Source organism: Danio aesculapii, chromosome 17, assembly GCF_903798145.1.
Source record: "Danio aesculapii chromosome 17, fDanAes4.1, whole genome shotgun sequence".
Lineage (NCBI taxonomy): Eukaryota > Metazoa > Chordata > Actinopteri > Cypriniformes > Danionidae > Danio > Danio aesculapii.
Window position 1 is genome coordinate 5,714,648 of NC_079451.1, and position 19,920 is coordinate 5,734,567.

General features: G+C 35.0%; 1 protein-coding gene across 1 annotated transcript in view; it reads left to right on the forward strand.

Moving 5' to 3' along the window:
• Positions 1-19,920, forward strand: part of alk (ALK receptor tyrosine kinase) — an 860,900-nt gene that overhangs the window by 759,129 nt on the left and 81,851 nt on the right. The window contains exon 11 of the mRNA XM_056477460.1: positions 17,921-18,040. Within this exon, the coding sequence (XP_056333435.1) occupies positions 17,921-18,040 (120 nt within the window). The remainder of the gene's footprint in view (positions 1-17,920; positions 18,041-19,920) is intronic.

The following is a 19,920-nucleotide window of genomic DNA, read 5'->3' on the forward strand; positions in this document are numbered from 1 at the left end:
CTGTTACCTTACCTAAAATCTAAAAATCATACATTTAGTCTTTTTATTTTTTTTTATTTAAAACCAATTTTAAATCCTGCAACGTACACTGTAATACTTTAAAAGCCTTCTGTAAATACTGTACAGCTTAGTAAGGAATGTGCCGCTGTATGTGTATATATATATATATATATATATATATATATATATAAGGGAAACTGAGTAAGGGACGGGGCTCCAGACTAAAGACCAAGTTCCAATCTGTATAGTGCTTTCTGTATACTTAAGCCATGGTGAAGATTTTTTGAAACTCCAGGTATGTTTTTTTTCATGTGGACACTACAATCAGAGGTTTTGAGCTCACAAGTCAGTGTGTGTACTGTTTTCTCCTTTCTGATTGGCCAACATGGCTGGGATAACACCCAACATGGAAGACATGACTGAGGCAAAATTCACACATTTGCTGCAAACACATAGCGCATTCCACGACAGGACGGTAATCTACCTCTGTTCTCACATTTGAATTGACTTGTGTGCAATGTACTCACGCAAATAATTCCACGATTGGTGTGAACCCAACATAAAAGGCTTTTATTGCTTTAAGGTGCAGTAAGGCCCCGTTTACACTAGTACGTTTTAGTTTTAAAATGGCGTTTTAGAATGAAAACGATTCGCGTCCACACTAGCGCTTCATCTAGCGTTTTTGAATGGGCATGGCCGCGGGAATCACACAAAGTGGGGGGGGGGGGGTGTTGTGACGGTCGCAGAATTCACGATAAGGGAGAGGGAGTTACAGTCCCGGGATTCACGCTAAGTTGGGGGGGGGGGGTTACAGTCGCGGGAATCATGCTAAGTAGGGGGGGGGTTACATGCGTGGAAATCCCGCTAAGTGGGGGTGGGGACCCGCGATAGGAATAACGACAGGGGGTTGTTCGTGGAGTCAAGAACGGGGTGGAGAGCCCAAAGTGAAGACAGGGATTACCAGAATCAGTGGAGGGCCGCGTTCGAGGGGGAGGGAGGGGGTACAGGCTGAAAGGGCCACCTCTGCCAAAGGGGCAGTAATGGGGATTACCGGAATCAGTGGAGGGGTGGAGCACGGATGCGTTCGAGGGGGAGTGAGGGGGTACAGGCTGAGAGGGCCACCTCAGCCAATGAGGGCAGAGTGGCAGTGACTGTGATTACCAAAAAGGGGTACAAAAATAGGGGTACAAACATAGAATTGGGATGGGGCCTTAATCATTTTCGTCCTGAAGTTCGTCAATGTTATTATATGTAAATGTTGCAGTTTGGGTCAGCACAGTGGAGCAGTGGTTATCACTGTCACCCCACAACAAGAAGGTTGCTGGTTTGAGCCCCGGCTAGGTCAGTTGGCATCTCTGTGTGGAGTTTGCATGTTTTCCCTGTGTTCACGTAGGTTTCCTCAGGGTGCTCCACTTTCACCCAAAGTCCAAAGACATGTACTATAGTTGAATTGGGTAAGCTAAATTGTCTGTAGTGTATGTCCTGGTCCTCCAGGTTGGGGGTTGAGCATGGGCTAACGACCCACCTCGTAAAAATGATGTTATGAAACACCAACATGGTGTGGCTAAATATCAACTTCGATAAAAACAGCCCTGGGAATAAGTAAACAAACACGTTAATGTTTATGTTGTATCACAAAATGCTTTAATTTGCTTGTTGTGGACAGGCTGAGTAGGAGGCGGGGCTTTATCTTTGAGTGTTATTCCCTGGTAGCAAACTAACGGTAAGAGGGGCATGGTTAAACACACGATGGCATCAGTCAACAGAGAAGACAAATGTTCAAACTCGGATTGAAGATTATCAAAACAACTATTTGCATGTGGATTAACTTCCATGGACTAGAAAAATAAACACTGTACATTTTGATTAAGAAATCTTTAACCTGAGGAGACATAAATAACTTGAGCAAGACATTTTTTTTCCTCTTGACAGCTGGCACTTTGATCCTCACAGTGTGGGGACTTTAATGCATCATTAGACATGATGAGATATATCTTTATAACATCAGAGTGCTTCACGAAAGTGTCCTAATCTCTCACTCTGTTGGCGTGAGAGAGAGTGCCACTGATGTTAAAGGGCTCACTTGCTCCATGAAATATTTGCCTAGCAATTTGTATCAGACGCCATTTTCTGCCACACATTGATTTGACACGCCATTTATTCCATCCCCTCTGCCATTCGCCTTTCTGATGGCACTTCGGAATGCGTCGAGTTATACATTACGCCCTCATTCCCTGCCTGAATGAAATATTACAGTTATACATCATCACACAGAGGTTTGCGGTCCAAGCGTTCAGCGTTGTTTTCCAAGGGTAAGATATGTGTAACGCTAGCACGAATGATTTGATTAAAATATAATTGTTGAAAATTGTCTACAAGCTGTATAATTTGAGGAGAGAGCTTGTGAGGAAGATGAATCGCAAAAGATTTGTTGATTTTCTTTGACAGCAATGAGACAGAATGGACGGATATTAGATTTTTTTGTTTGATCTGATATCTGTCAACTTCGGTTTGAGAAGAAATCTAATCTCGGTTTTAAACATTGTGCTCAAGCTGGCAAACAAACCAAGATTTGGAGAAGAGAGAGAAAGAGATATTAGTAAATATTAGAAAGATAATATTAAAGCTCAAATAGTAATTCAAAGTTCACAGCATTCGATACTCATTGATTATTCAATTATACGGTGTCACACATTTCAAAAAATAAATAAGTAAGTAAGTAAGAATTTGCATGATTGTGTTATTAGCAAATCATAACAAAGAAAATACAATAAGCATCAACCTAGATTATTAAATGCTATAAAATTGCACTTTAATATTATTTAAAATCCTTAATTGACAAATAGAAAATTATTTTAACTTGCATAGGTTGAATTTGGTATACATGAATCACAGTAATTTATAGTTAATAAAATATTTATTTTGTTAACCCAAAGTTAATTAAAAACTATAAAGTAAATTAAACTTAAAATAATAATAATAATAATAATAATAATAATAATAATAATAATGTTTTTTAAATAATATATCATGATTTCAGAACAAAAAAGGATAAATAAATAAGTAAAGGTGTTGCACTTGCTAACATTAATGTATTATTTTTAACAATAAGCCATAAACAATTGCATGTTTATTAATAACATTAGTTATAACCGGGGGCGGACTGCCCATCTAGAAATTCTGGCAAATGCTAGAAGGACCGGACCATTTTTTTGGGCCGGTCAGTTTTTTTTTTCTTTTTTTAAATATGTGTTGTTTTTACATGCAGGCAGTTTTTATCTCTTGCTAGATGTGATATTATGATGATAATAATAATAATAATAATAATAATAATAATAATAATAATAATAATAATAATAATAATAATAAATGTTAAGTATTTGGCTCAATTGGCGATAGCTGCCTGGTTTCGTGCAGCCAGAGACTGTACATTAGGTCATAATTATTAATTTTTATTTATTAGGTCACCTATAATTTTTTAATATGCACATATTTATTCAAAACAAGAATTAGGCAAAGCCTAGCATAAGCAGTGATTCAAATAATGATGACACCCACAGTAAGAGAGTTAAAAAGGATAAAAAAAAAATGTAGAATCAGACAGACAATGTGTACAATGTCAACTTAGAAACAAGGAGAAGCCAACATATAGGCAGTGGCAATAAAGATTTGATTAACATCATCGTATCCAAATACTTTATAAAGAATATTTTAAACCTCCTCCGGTGTTTATTGTTTTTAGAAAATGTTTAAAATCTTTTTTTCAGATAGGCCTTTGTAAAATGAAAGTTAAATATGGCTTTAAAACGGTTTGATTTATGTATTGTCTATACCTAAATTGTTATAGCTAGCTTTTGTTTGTTTTATGTTGGTTTATTTATTTATTTATTCTTTTATTAAAAAGAAAAAAGTCGCTCGGGTCATCAACTGAGCCATGAAGGGAGCGCTCTTTTGCTCGCTCTCACACACACAGACAGGCATCTAAACGTGCACAAACACACCTTTTAACTTGACAAAATCTCTCGAAAACCTCTACTGTCTGCTGTGTCTTTAACATGGTGTAAAGATTAATATGCGTTATTGAAACATCAAGAGGACGCAGCAAAGAATGTCACTTATAAATTAAAACTTCATTATTTTATGCAACAGCCTTACATTAAAAAGGGTAACACAAGGGCGATCATAAGCAAAAAGACCCCATTCATTCATTATTCATTTGTTTGCCGCATGTACTCGTTTGCGATCGAAAACTAGTGTCCGCCTCTCCTTTCACTAGCCGCGTTTCCACCATCGCGCCTAAAGTGAGCGAACCAAGGCCAGTCGCATTTCCACTGTTACTTCCGGGGCCAAAGCGAGGCTTTCTCATTTCTGTTTTATAATGATTTGACCAGCTGTAGTTTGAAATGTATGCTGAGTTTTTCCTCCCCTAAGGACTTATGCATTCTCTATCGCCATCTTGTGGCATAATTTGAACCGTCTTCTCTGCTCAATATGACTGGCTGATGCCTGCTAACATGCTGAATCTCTGAAATTTTATATTTTTAAACCAGGCCCTATCCTTATAAATAAACTATACACACACACACACACGCATGCACGCACGCACACACACACACACACACAAGTTTGAGTATTAGACCTGAAAAGCCCTGGATTAGTGCTTAAAGTTCATAACTTGTAACTAGAATGGTGCTTTTATTCTCACGTATCATGATCTCTGCGATTCATTATTATTTCATATGCAAGATTCTTAACTCAAGATGTCATGATTAGTATTGATCCCAATGAGTTTGTATTACTTTTATAAAAAAAAAAAGAAAAAGATGTTGTGGCCGTGGCCTCGGTCATGTAGAAATAACATTTAAATAAACATTTGAATCTAATTCTGTTGTTGTATTTGTTTTCTGTAAGGGCCTTAACATCATCTCGTCTCGTCTCCAATTGAAACAGATGGCATTGGATTCACTTTGTGGGTGTTTACCTCGGTTTCCCAGCTTTGGCATGGTGGCAGAATCTCTTATCCTCTTTTTATTAGTTTTCTCTTCGGAACAGGGACTCATATCAATAAGAGCATTTGCATACTCAACCCAGAGCAGCACCAGTTATGGAACGGTAAAATAATACAAAAAAAAAGCTCTCAGGAAATTCATACAAGGTTGTTCTTTAAGCATTCATTATGCGACACTACCTGTGGTGCCCAAAACTCGTAAAACCACCCAACGCTGCTTTTATTACAATGCCAGCTGCTCACAAATGGTTTGGTGTTTCCCTAATGAGGAATGTGCAGTGCGTTACTTCTATGGAACATGAGTGGAATGTTCCAATGCGTCTCATCGGGATTATTTGTGCCGTTTGAATGGAGAGATTGAAATTCTGAACTCAACAACAGATATATTCTGAACACCCCATGATGATTTGTGCAAATTATGAGAGTACAAATTAAAATGACTAGTGAAACATTTGCTATGCCTAATATCAGATGGCCAGGAAGTGATTATTGTTTTTATAAATGGTTAAAATTTGTATGTTTGTGATGCAGCAAGTCCAGAGACTGTTGTGTACACTATGATTTTATATAAAATTCATTTTAATGTGTGATCTGACTATAAAGTGGCCATAATCAAATATTTTCTCAAATTAAAAGGAGTAGCGGCTTGGACCTGAAACATTATTCCATACATCATCGATATGTTTCAACTTAACAAGCGAATATTGGGAATTGGATGTGAATTTACTTAGAACTACAAATGCAGGGAGGAAAAAGTGTTAAAAACTACAAGCATGGCGGACAAGTGAGATCCACCATTAAGTTAAAAGACCATGTTTGAATGACTATTCATTATTAATCTTACCTATACTGGAAAATAATTAAATCACGTTCCATGTTTTTTTTATCTTTTGAACTTATGTAAGGCTGTGTTTTGGTATTATATTCTGAATGAATAATTCTGCAAGCGCCTGAGGAGAATTCTCTGCATGAAAGATCTGTGAATGGCAGATTAACCTGCTGCTGCAGCCTTTTCAATACGCTAGAAAATTAAATATGAAAGAAATGTGGATGATGTGTTGAGTTGATTGACGGGGCACGTAACTAAGCAACAGAATAGTCCAACAATGATCAATTAGTATTTCTCAAAGCTTGCATAATCTTCTGTTACACACTCAAAAGTATATACTTTAAATAGGCATGCAGTAACAAGTGGTGTAATGACGATGTGAAAATGGTACACTAAAATGGGTATGGTGATGTGCTATTGTTCCTATTTGCTTTCAACAAATAAACAAAAATATTAACAAATTACTTATAGACTATGGATAATCCCAGAACCTTGATTATTCCCATAGCTATGAGAAAAACAACTTGAATATCACTGAGGTAATATCTGTCATTATAATGTAGCATGTTGCCTTGATCAGAAACGTTTTCAAAGTAATGCAAATGAACCACAAAAACAGTCAAAAGAGTCAGATTTGGACAGGGGTCTGGCTGCAGACTATGTGCAGATGCAATCTGAGCTGCATGCAATGCTTTTGAATGGGCTCACCTAATCCTACCCCTAACCGTCACAGCAACGTCACTAGCTCCATTGAGTGCATTGTGTCTGTTGTTGCATCTCTGAGAGATGCAACCTCAGCTTGCACCATAAAGGTTGCATCCATATACTATTGCATATTTGGGGAAATTAAGATGTTTAGACGTTTACATAAAGTCTGAAAGGATAGATTACGCTACATCTGAAAGCTGAATAAATAAGCTTTGTAAAAAAAATGCTGGGCTCCACAAAATTCCTTCATGTTGAGTGTATGGTTTGTTAGAATGAGAAAACATTTGGTTGAGAAAATATTTTTAATTCTCCAATCAAAGATTAAATCCAAAAAGTGCTTAGCAATGAATATTACACTCTCAGAAATAAAGGTATGAGAGCTGTCAGTGGGGTGGTACCTTTTCAAATGCTTGTAAAGGGTCCTTATTAATACCTCAAGGCTACATATTGGTACCTAAAAAGTTCACAAGTGTACCTCATGAAATTTTTAGGTACTATTAAATACATTTGAGGTACCAATATGGACCCTTTAAGTAAAAAATTGTACCTTTTAAAAAGGTACCACCCCAGTGACAGCCCTCGCACCTTTATTTCTGAGAGTGTATGAAGCAAAAATTTATGTATATATTTACAATATAAAATATACAAAATGGCTCCATGGAACATGATCTTTACTTAATATTCTAAAATATTCTTAATACTAAGAAATAAATATTATATTGACTTAATATTATATTGACAACAATGTATTGCTGTCAATTCCTACAAATATACCGATGCAACTTAAGACTGGTTTTGTATAAATATTGTCTTTATTATAAAAATCACAGTAAATCTGATAATAGAGATTAAGAGCGAAATGAAGAGACGCTTTTCATCTTTGAGCTTCCATGTGAAAGCAAGCCTAGAAAACGATGTGAGGTTTTGGGCAGAAAAGAGATTAGAGATTCTTAGTGAATTCCAGTAAATAGATGTATATACTGTGAATTATATTGGCAGAACGGATCATGCTTGCGCTGAATGCAGTCCTTATTACAGTGGAATACAATAGAAAAAAAAATAAAAGAATGAAAAAGAATGCAGCAATCTGCCAGTATAATCTTGCCACATGTGTGTTTGTTATACCACATCACCAAGCATGATGTTATTTTAAGTGGAAACTCCTCATACAAGAAATGCTTTGTAATTTCAAACGCAGCAAGCTTGTTTCATTAATTCATTCCTTTATTCATATCTGCTTTTCTGGACCCGGGTCGCGGGGCCAGCAGTCTTAGGAGAGAACACCAGACTTCTTCCAGCTTCTTTGTAGGGGTTGAGGGGGGTTTATGGTCGCGAGGCATTCCCAGGCCAGCCAAGACACATGGTTTCTAGAACGTTTCTTTATTTATTTATTTAGAGTTATTTAGTAATTAGTTACTAAATGTCATAATTATTTGAGATATTTTAATGCCAAATATTGTTAGGATTTTAAGTAAAGATCTTATTCCATGGAGACAATTTGTAAATTTACTTTTGTACCTAAAATAAAACTAATAATTTGGATTATTAAAAACTGCGTTACTAAGGATTTAATTTGTTCAACATGAAGGCAATATTTTGATTTGTTTGAACCCTGAGATTGCAGATATTCAATTAACAGGTCACATATTGTCCTGTCCTAATAAACCGTCCAACAAGATAATGCACCATGTCATAAAGTGCGAATCATCTCAGACTGGTTTCTTAAACGTGACAATGAGTTCACTGTACTCAAATGGCCTCCACAGTCACCAGAACTCAATCCAATAGAGCACCTTTGGGATGTGGTGGAGTGGGGGATTCGCATTATGGATGTGCAGATGACAAATATGCAGCAACTGTGTGATGCTATCATGTCAATATGGACTAAAATCTCTGAGGAATATTTCCAGTACCTTGTTGAACCCACCAATGATTAAAGAAATTTTGAAGGCAAAAGGGGATTAAAGCTACACTATTAAGGTGTACCTAATAAAGTGGCCAGACAGTGTATATAACATAAGTAACTAGTTGTGATTAGTAGTTATGCAACTTGCAATCATAAACACTGATTTTTTTTTATCTTTGATTTAATGTTTTGTTCATTGTTCTTCTGGTTATTATTCTGTAGTGGCTATCAAATCAAAAGAATAACAGCGTTTGAATTGCAGAATAAAGTGGATACTCTCCAGAATGATTGCACACACACACTCACACAGCCACATATGCACACAAACATGTTCCTCTTTCTAACATGCTAGTACATAAGGTCTTCATATACATAAGGACACACTAAATGATGAAATTACACATATGTGGCATGACATTTTTAATATCTTTTCTTTAGAGCGGCTCCAGAGTAACTGCAATTTCAACACTTTCTTTCCTCTCATTGTGTCGAGACAATTTTACAAGTTTGCACATGTTTGATTTATCGTCTTCCCTACAGCATTCCAATAAGTGCTGCTATCTAGACTACAAAGCACACATATAAAGGTGCTCGTCTGACATACCCTTTAAGAGAAACTGACAGTGGGCAGGAAACCGCTCAGACTTCCAGCTTCATTTGAATTGGTTCAGACCTCGGGGTATATGCGATATTGGAATACCAACACTCAACTGTTAGTATTCTATTGTTTAAATGTCCGGCCTTGCTTCGGATTTGAGCAACACAGGCTTCAGTCTGGAATGAATTTACCCTCATTATTCCCTGTCCTTTATATACTGTCACTATCAATAAAAGTCACATTGGTATGATCCAGAGTCAATTTTAGATGGGGACTAAAAGAAGATTCATCAACCTGTGTGTGCAGCACTGATGAATAAAAACAGAGTTGACGGCAGGATGGTTGCTAGACATCCTGCTAAATACATACATATAAATACATACATATACATACATACATACATACATACATACGTATATCAGTAAAAAGTGAAAGTAGCCGCCCCATCACGTCACCACCGGACCAAGTTGAAACCCCAGGCAGCACCACTACTGACGTAATGGGGGCGGGTACTTTACTTTTCACTGCTACTCTCCCTCACTTCTGCCTCATGTTCAAACCAAACTAAGATCGGCGCGGTGTTTCTTATGGCGGGTTTTTACCCTTCATACATGTTGAGAGGTCGAGTTGATCAACTTGATAAGAGAATATGTCTTAACATAACCCACACAGATGTGACTTAGTAAAGTGTGAAGTCATGTATGCGTTAGTCTGAATGTAAATGCCCTCATCAGGCAGCGCTGGATCAGCGTGAGAGGATCACAGCGCATCAAGCGAACAGTATTAACAAATGAAAAAGACACAACTGAAGACACTTAAATGCTTGTATTTGTTGCATTTGCAGCAGATCTGTGATGTTTGTCCACAACTTCATGCATTGGGTTAAATTAGGCAGTCCAGTCTCTGTGTTCAGTCCGTTACAATCATGGTGGAAACCCAGACAGGCAGTCAGGCAGCGTAATACAGAATATCTATATTTTTAAATTAGACACACATCTGATGCTTGTATTTGCAGCAGCTATACATCCACAACTTTACGCATTGGGTTAAATTAGGCTTTACAGTCTCCTACCATTGTTTCTGTTCAGCGAAGGGAACTCAACCAACCCCGTGATGTCAGACACAGCGACATTCCAAGATGGCTGCGCCCTAGCTCTAAAATCTATAGTAAAACATGCCGTTTTCTGCTTAATGGTTACATTAATCAAGTTTATTTAATATATTTTCATTAAAGTGGAATCCAATGTACAAAATAAGGTAAACTTGACTGAGTGCTTCATTTCCCCTTTAAAACAAAGTTGTTGTTTTTATGTTTTTGTTGTTGTTTTTAATAAACTGGTAGTATAAAATAAACTTATTTGAACCAATCTACATCTAAAAATTGACATTCTAAATAACACTCTCAAAAAATTACATAATGCAATACACAAACTGCTTGGTCTATTTTTCATGCATTTTAACTCCACTATGAATGACAATTTATAACTGATTTGACTGCAGAAGAATACACTGCGGTAGACAGTTTTGGCTTGTGGTCAAAGACAAGATTTCTTGAACTGTGAGAAAGTAATCCTCTGCTCCAGGGTGAACTGTCACTCAGCAGTTTTTCAGGCTTGCCAGCACAACCTTGAAACAGCTTAGTCATCGCTCATTAAACACTTCAACAGGTTTTCATGTCCAATTGACCAGTTACAATCAGTCACGTGATCTTAAACGCAGTTCTTCAACTAATTGCCAGATTTAAAATGAGCAAAAACCAAAGCACATGGTTTTCAGAGTAATAGTCCTAAGACAAAAACATGTTTAATCATTTACAGCATTTTAAATGACAATAATTATATTCATTTTTGTCGTGTGTGTGTGTGAGTGTGTGTGTGTGTGTGTGTGTGTGTGTGTGTGTGTGTGTGCGTGTGTGTGTGTGTGTAAGAGCCACTGAATGAACAGTTGAATGAATGAATAATAGAACGAACAACAATATAATATTTAATAAATTAATGATAATGATCATTAAAGCATGAATGAATGAATGAATGAATACCTTTATAATCTTTAATGAATGCATGGTATTATAATAATGAATGACATTGATATGATATGATATTTAATGAATGAATGCAAATATAGTCTTTAATGAATGAATGAATGAATTATTTAATTAATTAATTAATCACTATTAATGAATAAATGCATGAATACCTTTCAGAAATCTAATAAATGAGTGAATGTCATTATGATCTTTAAAAAATGAATGAAATGATGATCTTGAACAAATTAAATTATGATATAAAAATGAATGTCATTATATTTAATTAATTATTGAATTAATGGATGAAATTACAATCTTAAATAACGAAATTATGATATTAAAAATGAATGTCATGATATTTTATGAATTATAGAATAAATAAATGAATGAATGAATGAATGAATGAATGAATGAATGAATGAATGAATGAATGAATATGATATTGAAAGAATTTATAAAATTATGATGTTTAAATGAATAAATTAATGAATGCCATTGTGATCTTTAATGAATGATTGCCTTAATGACCTTTATGAATGTATAAACAAATGAATGAATGATTTTCATTATGATATTTGACGAATGAATTATCGAATGGATAAATGTCAATATTATATTCAATAAATTAATGAATGGATGAATATCATTATGGTCTTGAAGAGATGAAAGAATGAATAAATGACAATATAATATTACTTAAATTAATGAAATCATGTTCTTTAATGCATGAATCAATTATTAAATTAATACATTTATCTTTAATGAGTGAATGAATGAGTGAATGAATGAATGACATTTAATAAATGAATGCATGTATGAATGAATTTCATTCAGAAATCTAATAAATGAATGAATATGATCTTTAATAAATTAATGAATTAATGATATGATCTTGAATGAATTAATGAAATTATATAAAAAATGAATGTCGTTATATTTAATACATTATTGAATGAATGAAATGATGATCTTACATAATGAACTTATAATATAAAAAATTAATGTCAGGAATTTAATGAAATAATGAATGTATTAATGAATATCATTTATATATCTAATGAATGAATGAATGTCATTATTATCTTGAATTAATTAATGGATAACATTATGATTAAGCAAATAAATGAAATATTAAAAATAAATGTTATCTTGGATGAATTAATTAAATTATTATGTTTAAATGAATGAATGAATGGCATTATGATCTTTAATACATGAATGAATGGCATTATGATTTTGAATGAATTAATACAATTATGATATTAAAATATATGTCATAATATTGAATTAATTAATGAATGAATGAATTAATTGATAAATTTTTTAATATCAATTTCATTAATTTATTCAAGATCATAATTTAATGTCATGATATTTAATGAATTATCGATTGAATAAATGTATGAATGAATGGATGAATGAATGACTATGATCTTTATGAATGAATTAACAACTGAATGAAAAATAGTCATTATGATATTTAATGTATGAATTATTAAATGGATGTATGTCATTATTTAATAAATTAATGAATAGATAAATGTCATTATGGTCTTAAGTGAATGAATGAATGAATGAATGAATGGCAATATAATATTTAATAAATAAATGGCATCTTGATATTTAATGCATGACAATGCATGAATGAATGAATATCATGATCTTTAATGAATGCATGGCATTATTATAATAAATGAATGAATGTCATTATGATATTTAATAAAGAATGAATGAATGAATAAATAAATGCCATTACTATCTTTAATAAAATTAATAAATGACCATTATATTTAATCAATGAATGGATGAATGAATGAACGTCATTATGATATTTAATGAATGACATTATGATATTTCATAAGTGAATGGATAAATTACATTTAATGAATGACTGCATGAATGAATGAAAATTCCAATATCTAATGAATTAAAAAATGTCATTATGATCTTTAATTAATCAATTATTTAATGGATGACATTATGATCTTGCACAAATAAATGAAATTATGATATTAAAAAAGTCATGACATTTAATGAACTATTTAATGAATGAATGACATTATGATTTTCAATGACTTAATGAAATCATTATATTTAAATGAATGAATGGCATTATGATATTTACAAATGAATGAATTCATTCATTTATTCATTAAATAATGATATTTAATGAATAAATTACCAGATGTATGAATGTCCAGCCTGATCTCACTAGTATTTTATGTTTTGTCAGTTTAGAGTTCAGTCGTACGAAATTGTATGATTTTAAAAAGGAGGCGTGGCACGTAACCCCACCCCTAAACCCAACCGTCATTGGGGGATGAGCAAATTGTACTAAATTGGACGAATTAGATCATCAAATTCGTACGAATTAGCCACTAAATCAAAAAGTTACGAACTGCCGTGAGGTTGTGTTGTGTTATATTTAATAAATTAATGAATTAATTAATTAATGTCATTATGATATTTAATAAATGAATGGCAACCAAATTTAGCACTGAATTCTAGAAAAACATCTATATCTGTAATTGAAATGTAAATAAACATACATATTTAGTAGTTTTCAGACATTTTCAGTAGCTACTAAATACAGTACTACTTGATTTAAGCATTGTTTGTTATAAAAATGCAAAGTTTCACACTCCTTTTTGTGTGAGACACAGAGCATGTCACAGGGGAATGATTTTAAAGGATAGACTTGCTTCTTGATTCCTGAAAGGGGAGGACAGATAATATGGTGCATCATGGGAGGGAGCATGCAATGGGGAGTCCAGATTGTGATGAATGATGCCAACTCCAGTCAGAGCTGTGCGGGTGTTTTGTGGGGGCAGATGAGGATTTTTTTTTAAAGAGATGATTAAGGAATTGAGATGAGAGGTAGCATTTTTCATAGAGTCCCAGTATTGTCTGAGCGGCTACGTTTGGGGGAAAGGGATGATTTGTCTTCACGGGGAGCTGACAATTGGAACAATGCAGAGGCTCATGTGGATTGTCATAGTAATTAAGAAACATGAACTCATGTCTTGGCACCATTGGAGGTGGATGTCTACTTTTGTGGTGTTAAGAATGTGTTTTAGGCAATATTTTATTTTTAAAGTTCACTTTGTGTGTGCAACTTTTCACCTACATGGCAACATCTAGTTATTAACGTACGAGTATAATGTCAGCTTAAAGGGATAGTTTACATAAAAATGAACTCATTGTTAACTCTTCCTCGTGTGGTTTTAAACCTTGATGAGTTTCTTTGTTCTGGAGAATGAATGCTGGTTGCTGGGACACACTGGCTTCAATAGTAGTAAAAAATACTATACTGTACACTATGGATGTGGAAGTCAATGGTTCCCAGCAACCTGCAGTTTCTAAATATCTTCCCTTATGTTCAACTGAAGAAAGACAGTTTAATAGATTTTGAACAAGAGCAGAGGGAGTAAACACTCAAGGATGTTTCCTGCTTAAACTAACAGTGCATCTGGAAAGTATTCATAGCGCTTCACTTTTTCCACTTTTTTTATGTTACAGCCTTATTACAAAATGGATTAAATTCATTTATTTCCTCAAAATTCTACTCACAATACCCCATAATGACAATTTGAAAAAAGAGTTTTTGAAATAGTTGCAAACTTATTAAAAATAAAAAACCTGACAAATCACATGTACATAAGTATTCACAGCCTTTGCTTGGCACACCTGTCTTTGGGAATTTTTGCCCATTCCTCTTTCAGTACCTCTCAAGCTCTATCAGGTTGGATGGGAAGCGACGATGTACAGCCATTTTCAGATCTCTCCAAAGACAATAGGATTTAGGTCTGTGCTCTGGCTGGGCCACTCAAGGACATTCACCAAGTTGTTGTGAAGCCACTCCATTGATATTTTGGCGGTGTGCTTTGGGTCATTGTCCTGCTGGAAGATAAACTGTCGCCCCAGTCTGAGGTCAAGAGCACTCTGAAGCAGGTTTTCATTCAGGATGTCTCTGTACATTGCTGCATTCATCTTTCTCTCCATCCTGACTAGTCTTTCAGTTTCTCAGCATGATGCTGCCACCACTATGCTTCACTTTAGGGATGGTATTAGCCTGGTGATGAGCGGTGCATGGTTTTCTCCAAACGTACAGTAATGCCTGGCATTCGTCTGGGAGTCCTTTAGATGACTATTGGCAAATTCCATGCGGGGAGTGGCTTTCGTCTGGCCACTCTACCATACAGGCCTGATTGGTGGATTGCTGCACAGATGGTTGTCCTTCTGTAAGGTTCTCCTCTCTCTACAGAAGAATGCTGTAGCTCAGACAGAGTGACCATCAGGTTATTGATCACCTCCCTGACTAAGGCCCTTCTCCCCGATCACTCAGCTTATATGGTTGGCCAGCTCTATGAAGAGTCCTGGTGGTTCCAAACATCTTCCTCTTACAGATGATGGAGGGCACTGTGCTCATTGGAACTTTCAAAGCAGCAATTTTTCTGTAACCTTCTGCAGCCTTGTGGTTCGAGACAATCTTGTCTCGGAGGTCTTCAGTCAATTCCTTTGTCTTCATGCTTGGTTTGTGATTTGACATGCACTGTCAACCCAAGGACCTTATATAGACAGGTGTATGCCTTTTCAAATAATGTCCAATCAACTGAATTTACAGTAGGTGAACTCCAGTTAAGCTGCTGAAACATCTCAAGAATGATCAGTGGAAACAGAATGTCCCTGAGCTCAATTTAGAGCTTCACAGCGAAGACTGTGAATACTTATGTACATGTGGTTTTTCAGGTTTTTTATTTTTAATAAGTTTGCAACAATTTCAAAAAATCTTCTTTCACATTGTAATTATGGGGTATTGTGTGTAGAACTTTGAGGAAATAAATTAATTTAATCCATTTTGGAATAAGGCTAACATAAAAAAAACTTGAAAAAGTGAACGCTATGAATACTTTCAGGATGCTCTGTATTTAAAATGAGCTAGAACAACACAATTCTTGAGAATTTGTTGGTACAACTTAATTGTTTTATGTTCAATCCACTTAAATTTGTTAAGTTAAATTTGTTAACTTAATTGATTTGTGTTGGGACAACATGAAGCAATTGTGTGGAATAAATAAAATATTTAATCCCAATAAAAATACATATTTTTAACACAGATTATGGACTACTAAAAAGTATGAACATATACAGCACTCAATTCTTCACTGTTAAAAATACCAGGTTCATCACAACCCCTGCATGTTGTCCCAACAAACCAGTAACTTGATTGTTTTTCCAAATTTAAGTGGATTGAACATAAAAAAATTAAGTCCACCAATAACTCAAGAATTGTCGATTCAGCTCATTTCCTACAAGTATTTTGATCAAGCAGCAAAAATCTTTTTTTATCTTGAGTCTTGGTCAGATTACTGTCATGGAGGCGATCAGTAGGTAGTACTGCAGAGGTATTATGAAACCCGGATTGCTCCGATAGCAGGTTTCTCTGAGTTTAAATAAGGCCAGTTTGATGACCAATCAAGTATAGCGTTGCCATGGTCCTTAAACCAACTATTAGTATTTTTGCCAAACACCAAAAATGACTGAGATCACCTTCGACTGGTTCCCTTACTGGTTCTTTCTCAGTTTGGTTATTTTGAAACAAACTACTGTATATATGAAAACACTGTAAGCCAATGGTCCCAAACTCAAATCTTGGAGGGCCGCAGCTGTAGTTTAGCTCCAACCACCTCCAACTCACACCTGCTTAATAGTGCATAGTAGTCTTAAACACCTTGCTTAGTTGGATCAGCTGTGTTTTGTTAAGGGTTGGATCAAAACTGTGCAGAGCTGCGGCCCTGCAGGAACTGAGTTTGAAACCTGTGATGTAAGCAAACCATGCTTCACAATCATTCAAATACTGTCTAGAAATGTTGAGTACTTGTTTTTTTCTGAGTATCAGTTTTTTCTCCACTGAGATTTCAAAGAATGCATTGAAATCAAATAACTCTAAGCCATTGTTTAAACCTCAAAAGCACAATTGGTATTAATAGTTCAACGATCTGGCAAATCGTTCAAAATACCATGTTAACACATGTCCAAGTCAAAGTGATTTGCAAGTGTTATTCAAGCAACGTTCCTGGAACTACTTCACAGCAGTGCAATCAACATGCCAGATCTGGATAATGCTTTAGTACAGAAACAAACTAAACACACACACACACACACACACACACACACACACTTCTTTTACCCTGACTGTTCAAGTGGACCTGTCTATGAAATAATATTCGATGAAAAATCGCATGAGGGGAGATGATGGAAATCTCAAATCCAGTCAAACAGAGACAGTATGGATAGAAAAAAAATCCTCATGAAATGCAAAATTACCTTATGTGACCAAATGTAGGTTTTGCCAAGCTTATGAAAAGAAAACAGCCATACAACCTTGATAGTGTATAAGCATCTACAGTATCACTGAAAACTATATATCTAGGATATGCTATTCGTGTACATGCACATTTATTAGCATTGGCCGATCGGCATGGAATTTTCCCTGTTGGGTAATTCACATCAAGATTTTGAGGTCAACCCATTTGAGGCTTTTACATGAACAGCATTATTAGCATATCATTAACATTTCTCAAAATGCGAAAGATGTCCAAGCTGTTGATCCATTTTTAGCACATGCTTCTGATATACACAAGCAATTCTCAAGACAGAGATGTCATTAAACGGGTTACCGACATGGAATATGTGATCTGAAATGCTTTCTCCTTGAGACAGAATCCAGTTATTATCAATAGGCTTGCAGAGTCTGTGCTTTTTTACAATGGCAGCAATATTCTTCTGTGTCTACAGCATTGTTGGACCGTAACAATGTATTGTGTGTTTTCTCTCATCCTCAGCCAATGGAGAATTTCCTCCGGTGGCTCCCATAAGCCCCACGCAAGCATTGTTCACACAGAGCAATGAGAACATCAAGACCACTACAACACTCTACGGAGGGCCTGGAGCGTCTACAGAATGTGAGTTTTAGCTACTTTCATGTGCTTGAGCTGTTTGTCTTATTTTTTCAGAGTTGTTTCTAACTTTTATGTAACGTGTTCCTTTTTTTCCCCGATGTGATTTTGAAGTCTGAAGTTTGGTTCAAACCACGGTTATTCTTTCAGTCACTGTTCAATGACCTGATTTGACTAGTTTCTTATGCCTGCCTAACCTAATTAGTTGAAAAATAGCCGTCTGATTTAAATGTACTGTAAATAAACCAACTGTGGAGCATGCCACAAAAAACACTTCATTTTGATGGTCCATTTGAGTATTAGTAGACTGTCTGATTAATGTTTATATGCTCCTTCAACAGACATTTAACTGACTATAAGAAACTTTGCAAGTACATGTCAACTTACACTAACCCTAACCCCAACCTAACAGTCTACTTATAATTCAATGAGAATTAGTTGGCTTGTAGGATGGTCACTTTAATTCAACAAACGAACCATCAAAATAAAGTGTGACCAAAATTTGTAAGCCACTATGCTAGAAATTGGTAGAGTGAGTAATAGTTAAACAATTCTGCATTACACAAAGCATTCGGTTAATTTAAAACGGGGTGTTGCAAATTATCATTATTGAAAATTATTTTGATATTTAAAAAAAGAATGCTATTTGCGTACGTCATCTTAACAGCATTAACCGTCTTTTCACGTGGTGCAATATTAATTTCATCTCAGTGAATGCATGCTCAGTGATGGTGAACATAGTGCCAGTCGCACAATTGACAGCATCGTGATGAAGGATTAAATAAAACATCTCGCGCTTAAAATGTGTAGATGTGGCAAACACTGTTACCTGAAGACTCCGTCCCACTGGCTTTATGGTGAATGCTTTAGTTATTTTCATAGCGGACTTTAACCTACTGAAAGTCTTTTATCCACTCTTCGAAAAGTGTAAACGCTGGATTGACATTCATTACATGATCACTAATCAGATGTGCCATTATTTGTAACTTTAAGTGGTTTCTAAAACTAAATCTGTCAGCGTTGTTTTCATTAGCGGCTGTAGCTCCCTGTCATCGGAACGGAGTGATTGACAGCTGATATTAAACAATCCAAGCGCGTTCTGTTCTAGCGCAGTGGGCCAATAAGAAGATTTTGAAAGCGGGTCTTTCACTTTTCACTTTTGATACAAAATCATCAACTAGAAGTCAAGTTATTATTTGTTGTTCCTAAAACTTAGGCGACAAGACTTTTGTCAGGTAGTGTATATGCAGTTTGTGCATGTGTTTGAAAACGTAACATTCTGTAGTGTTTAAGGCCATTTGACGATTTCACATTTTCTTGAACACTTTTTAATGCTTTCACACTGTACATGTTTGCTTGCATTTTATGCTTGTCTTGAGGTTTGTTTGTTGCAATTTTTCTAACACAATTTGATTGGAGGAGAATTGGGAATGGGACTGGTTATTCTACTTATTATTTTCTTGATGATTGACTAATAGAGTCGTAATAGTACAGATACAGCACTAAAAATGTACTAGAGTACAAATTTTGTAAACTACTTGGGTACAATTCCTGAGAAACATTACTCAGTTACAGTAATGTGAGTATTTGGGATCAGTTATTGATCATATATTGACTTTAATCAATGTCTTTTGGAATCATTCTAAGTGTTCACTTTCAGGTCATTCTATTAGTGTTCTGAGAAGTGCATGATTTAATAAATGATTATTTTTTTATAGAATAAACACATTTATGTATTTAATTAATAAAGTTAATTTGAGTTTTTATCAAGAAAAACATTATAAGGTTACAGGGTGACACTAGTTTAAGAACCAATTCACGCTATTAACTACCTGCTTATTATTAAGATATTAGCTATGTTTCCATCCAAAGATGCAAAAAAAATG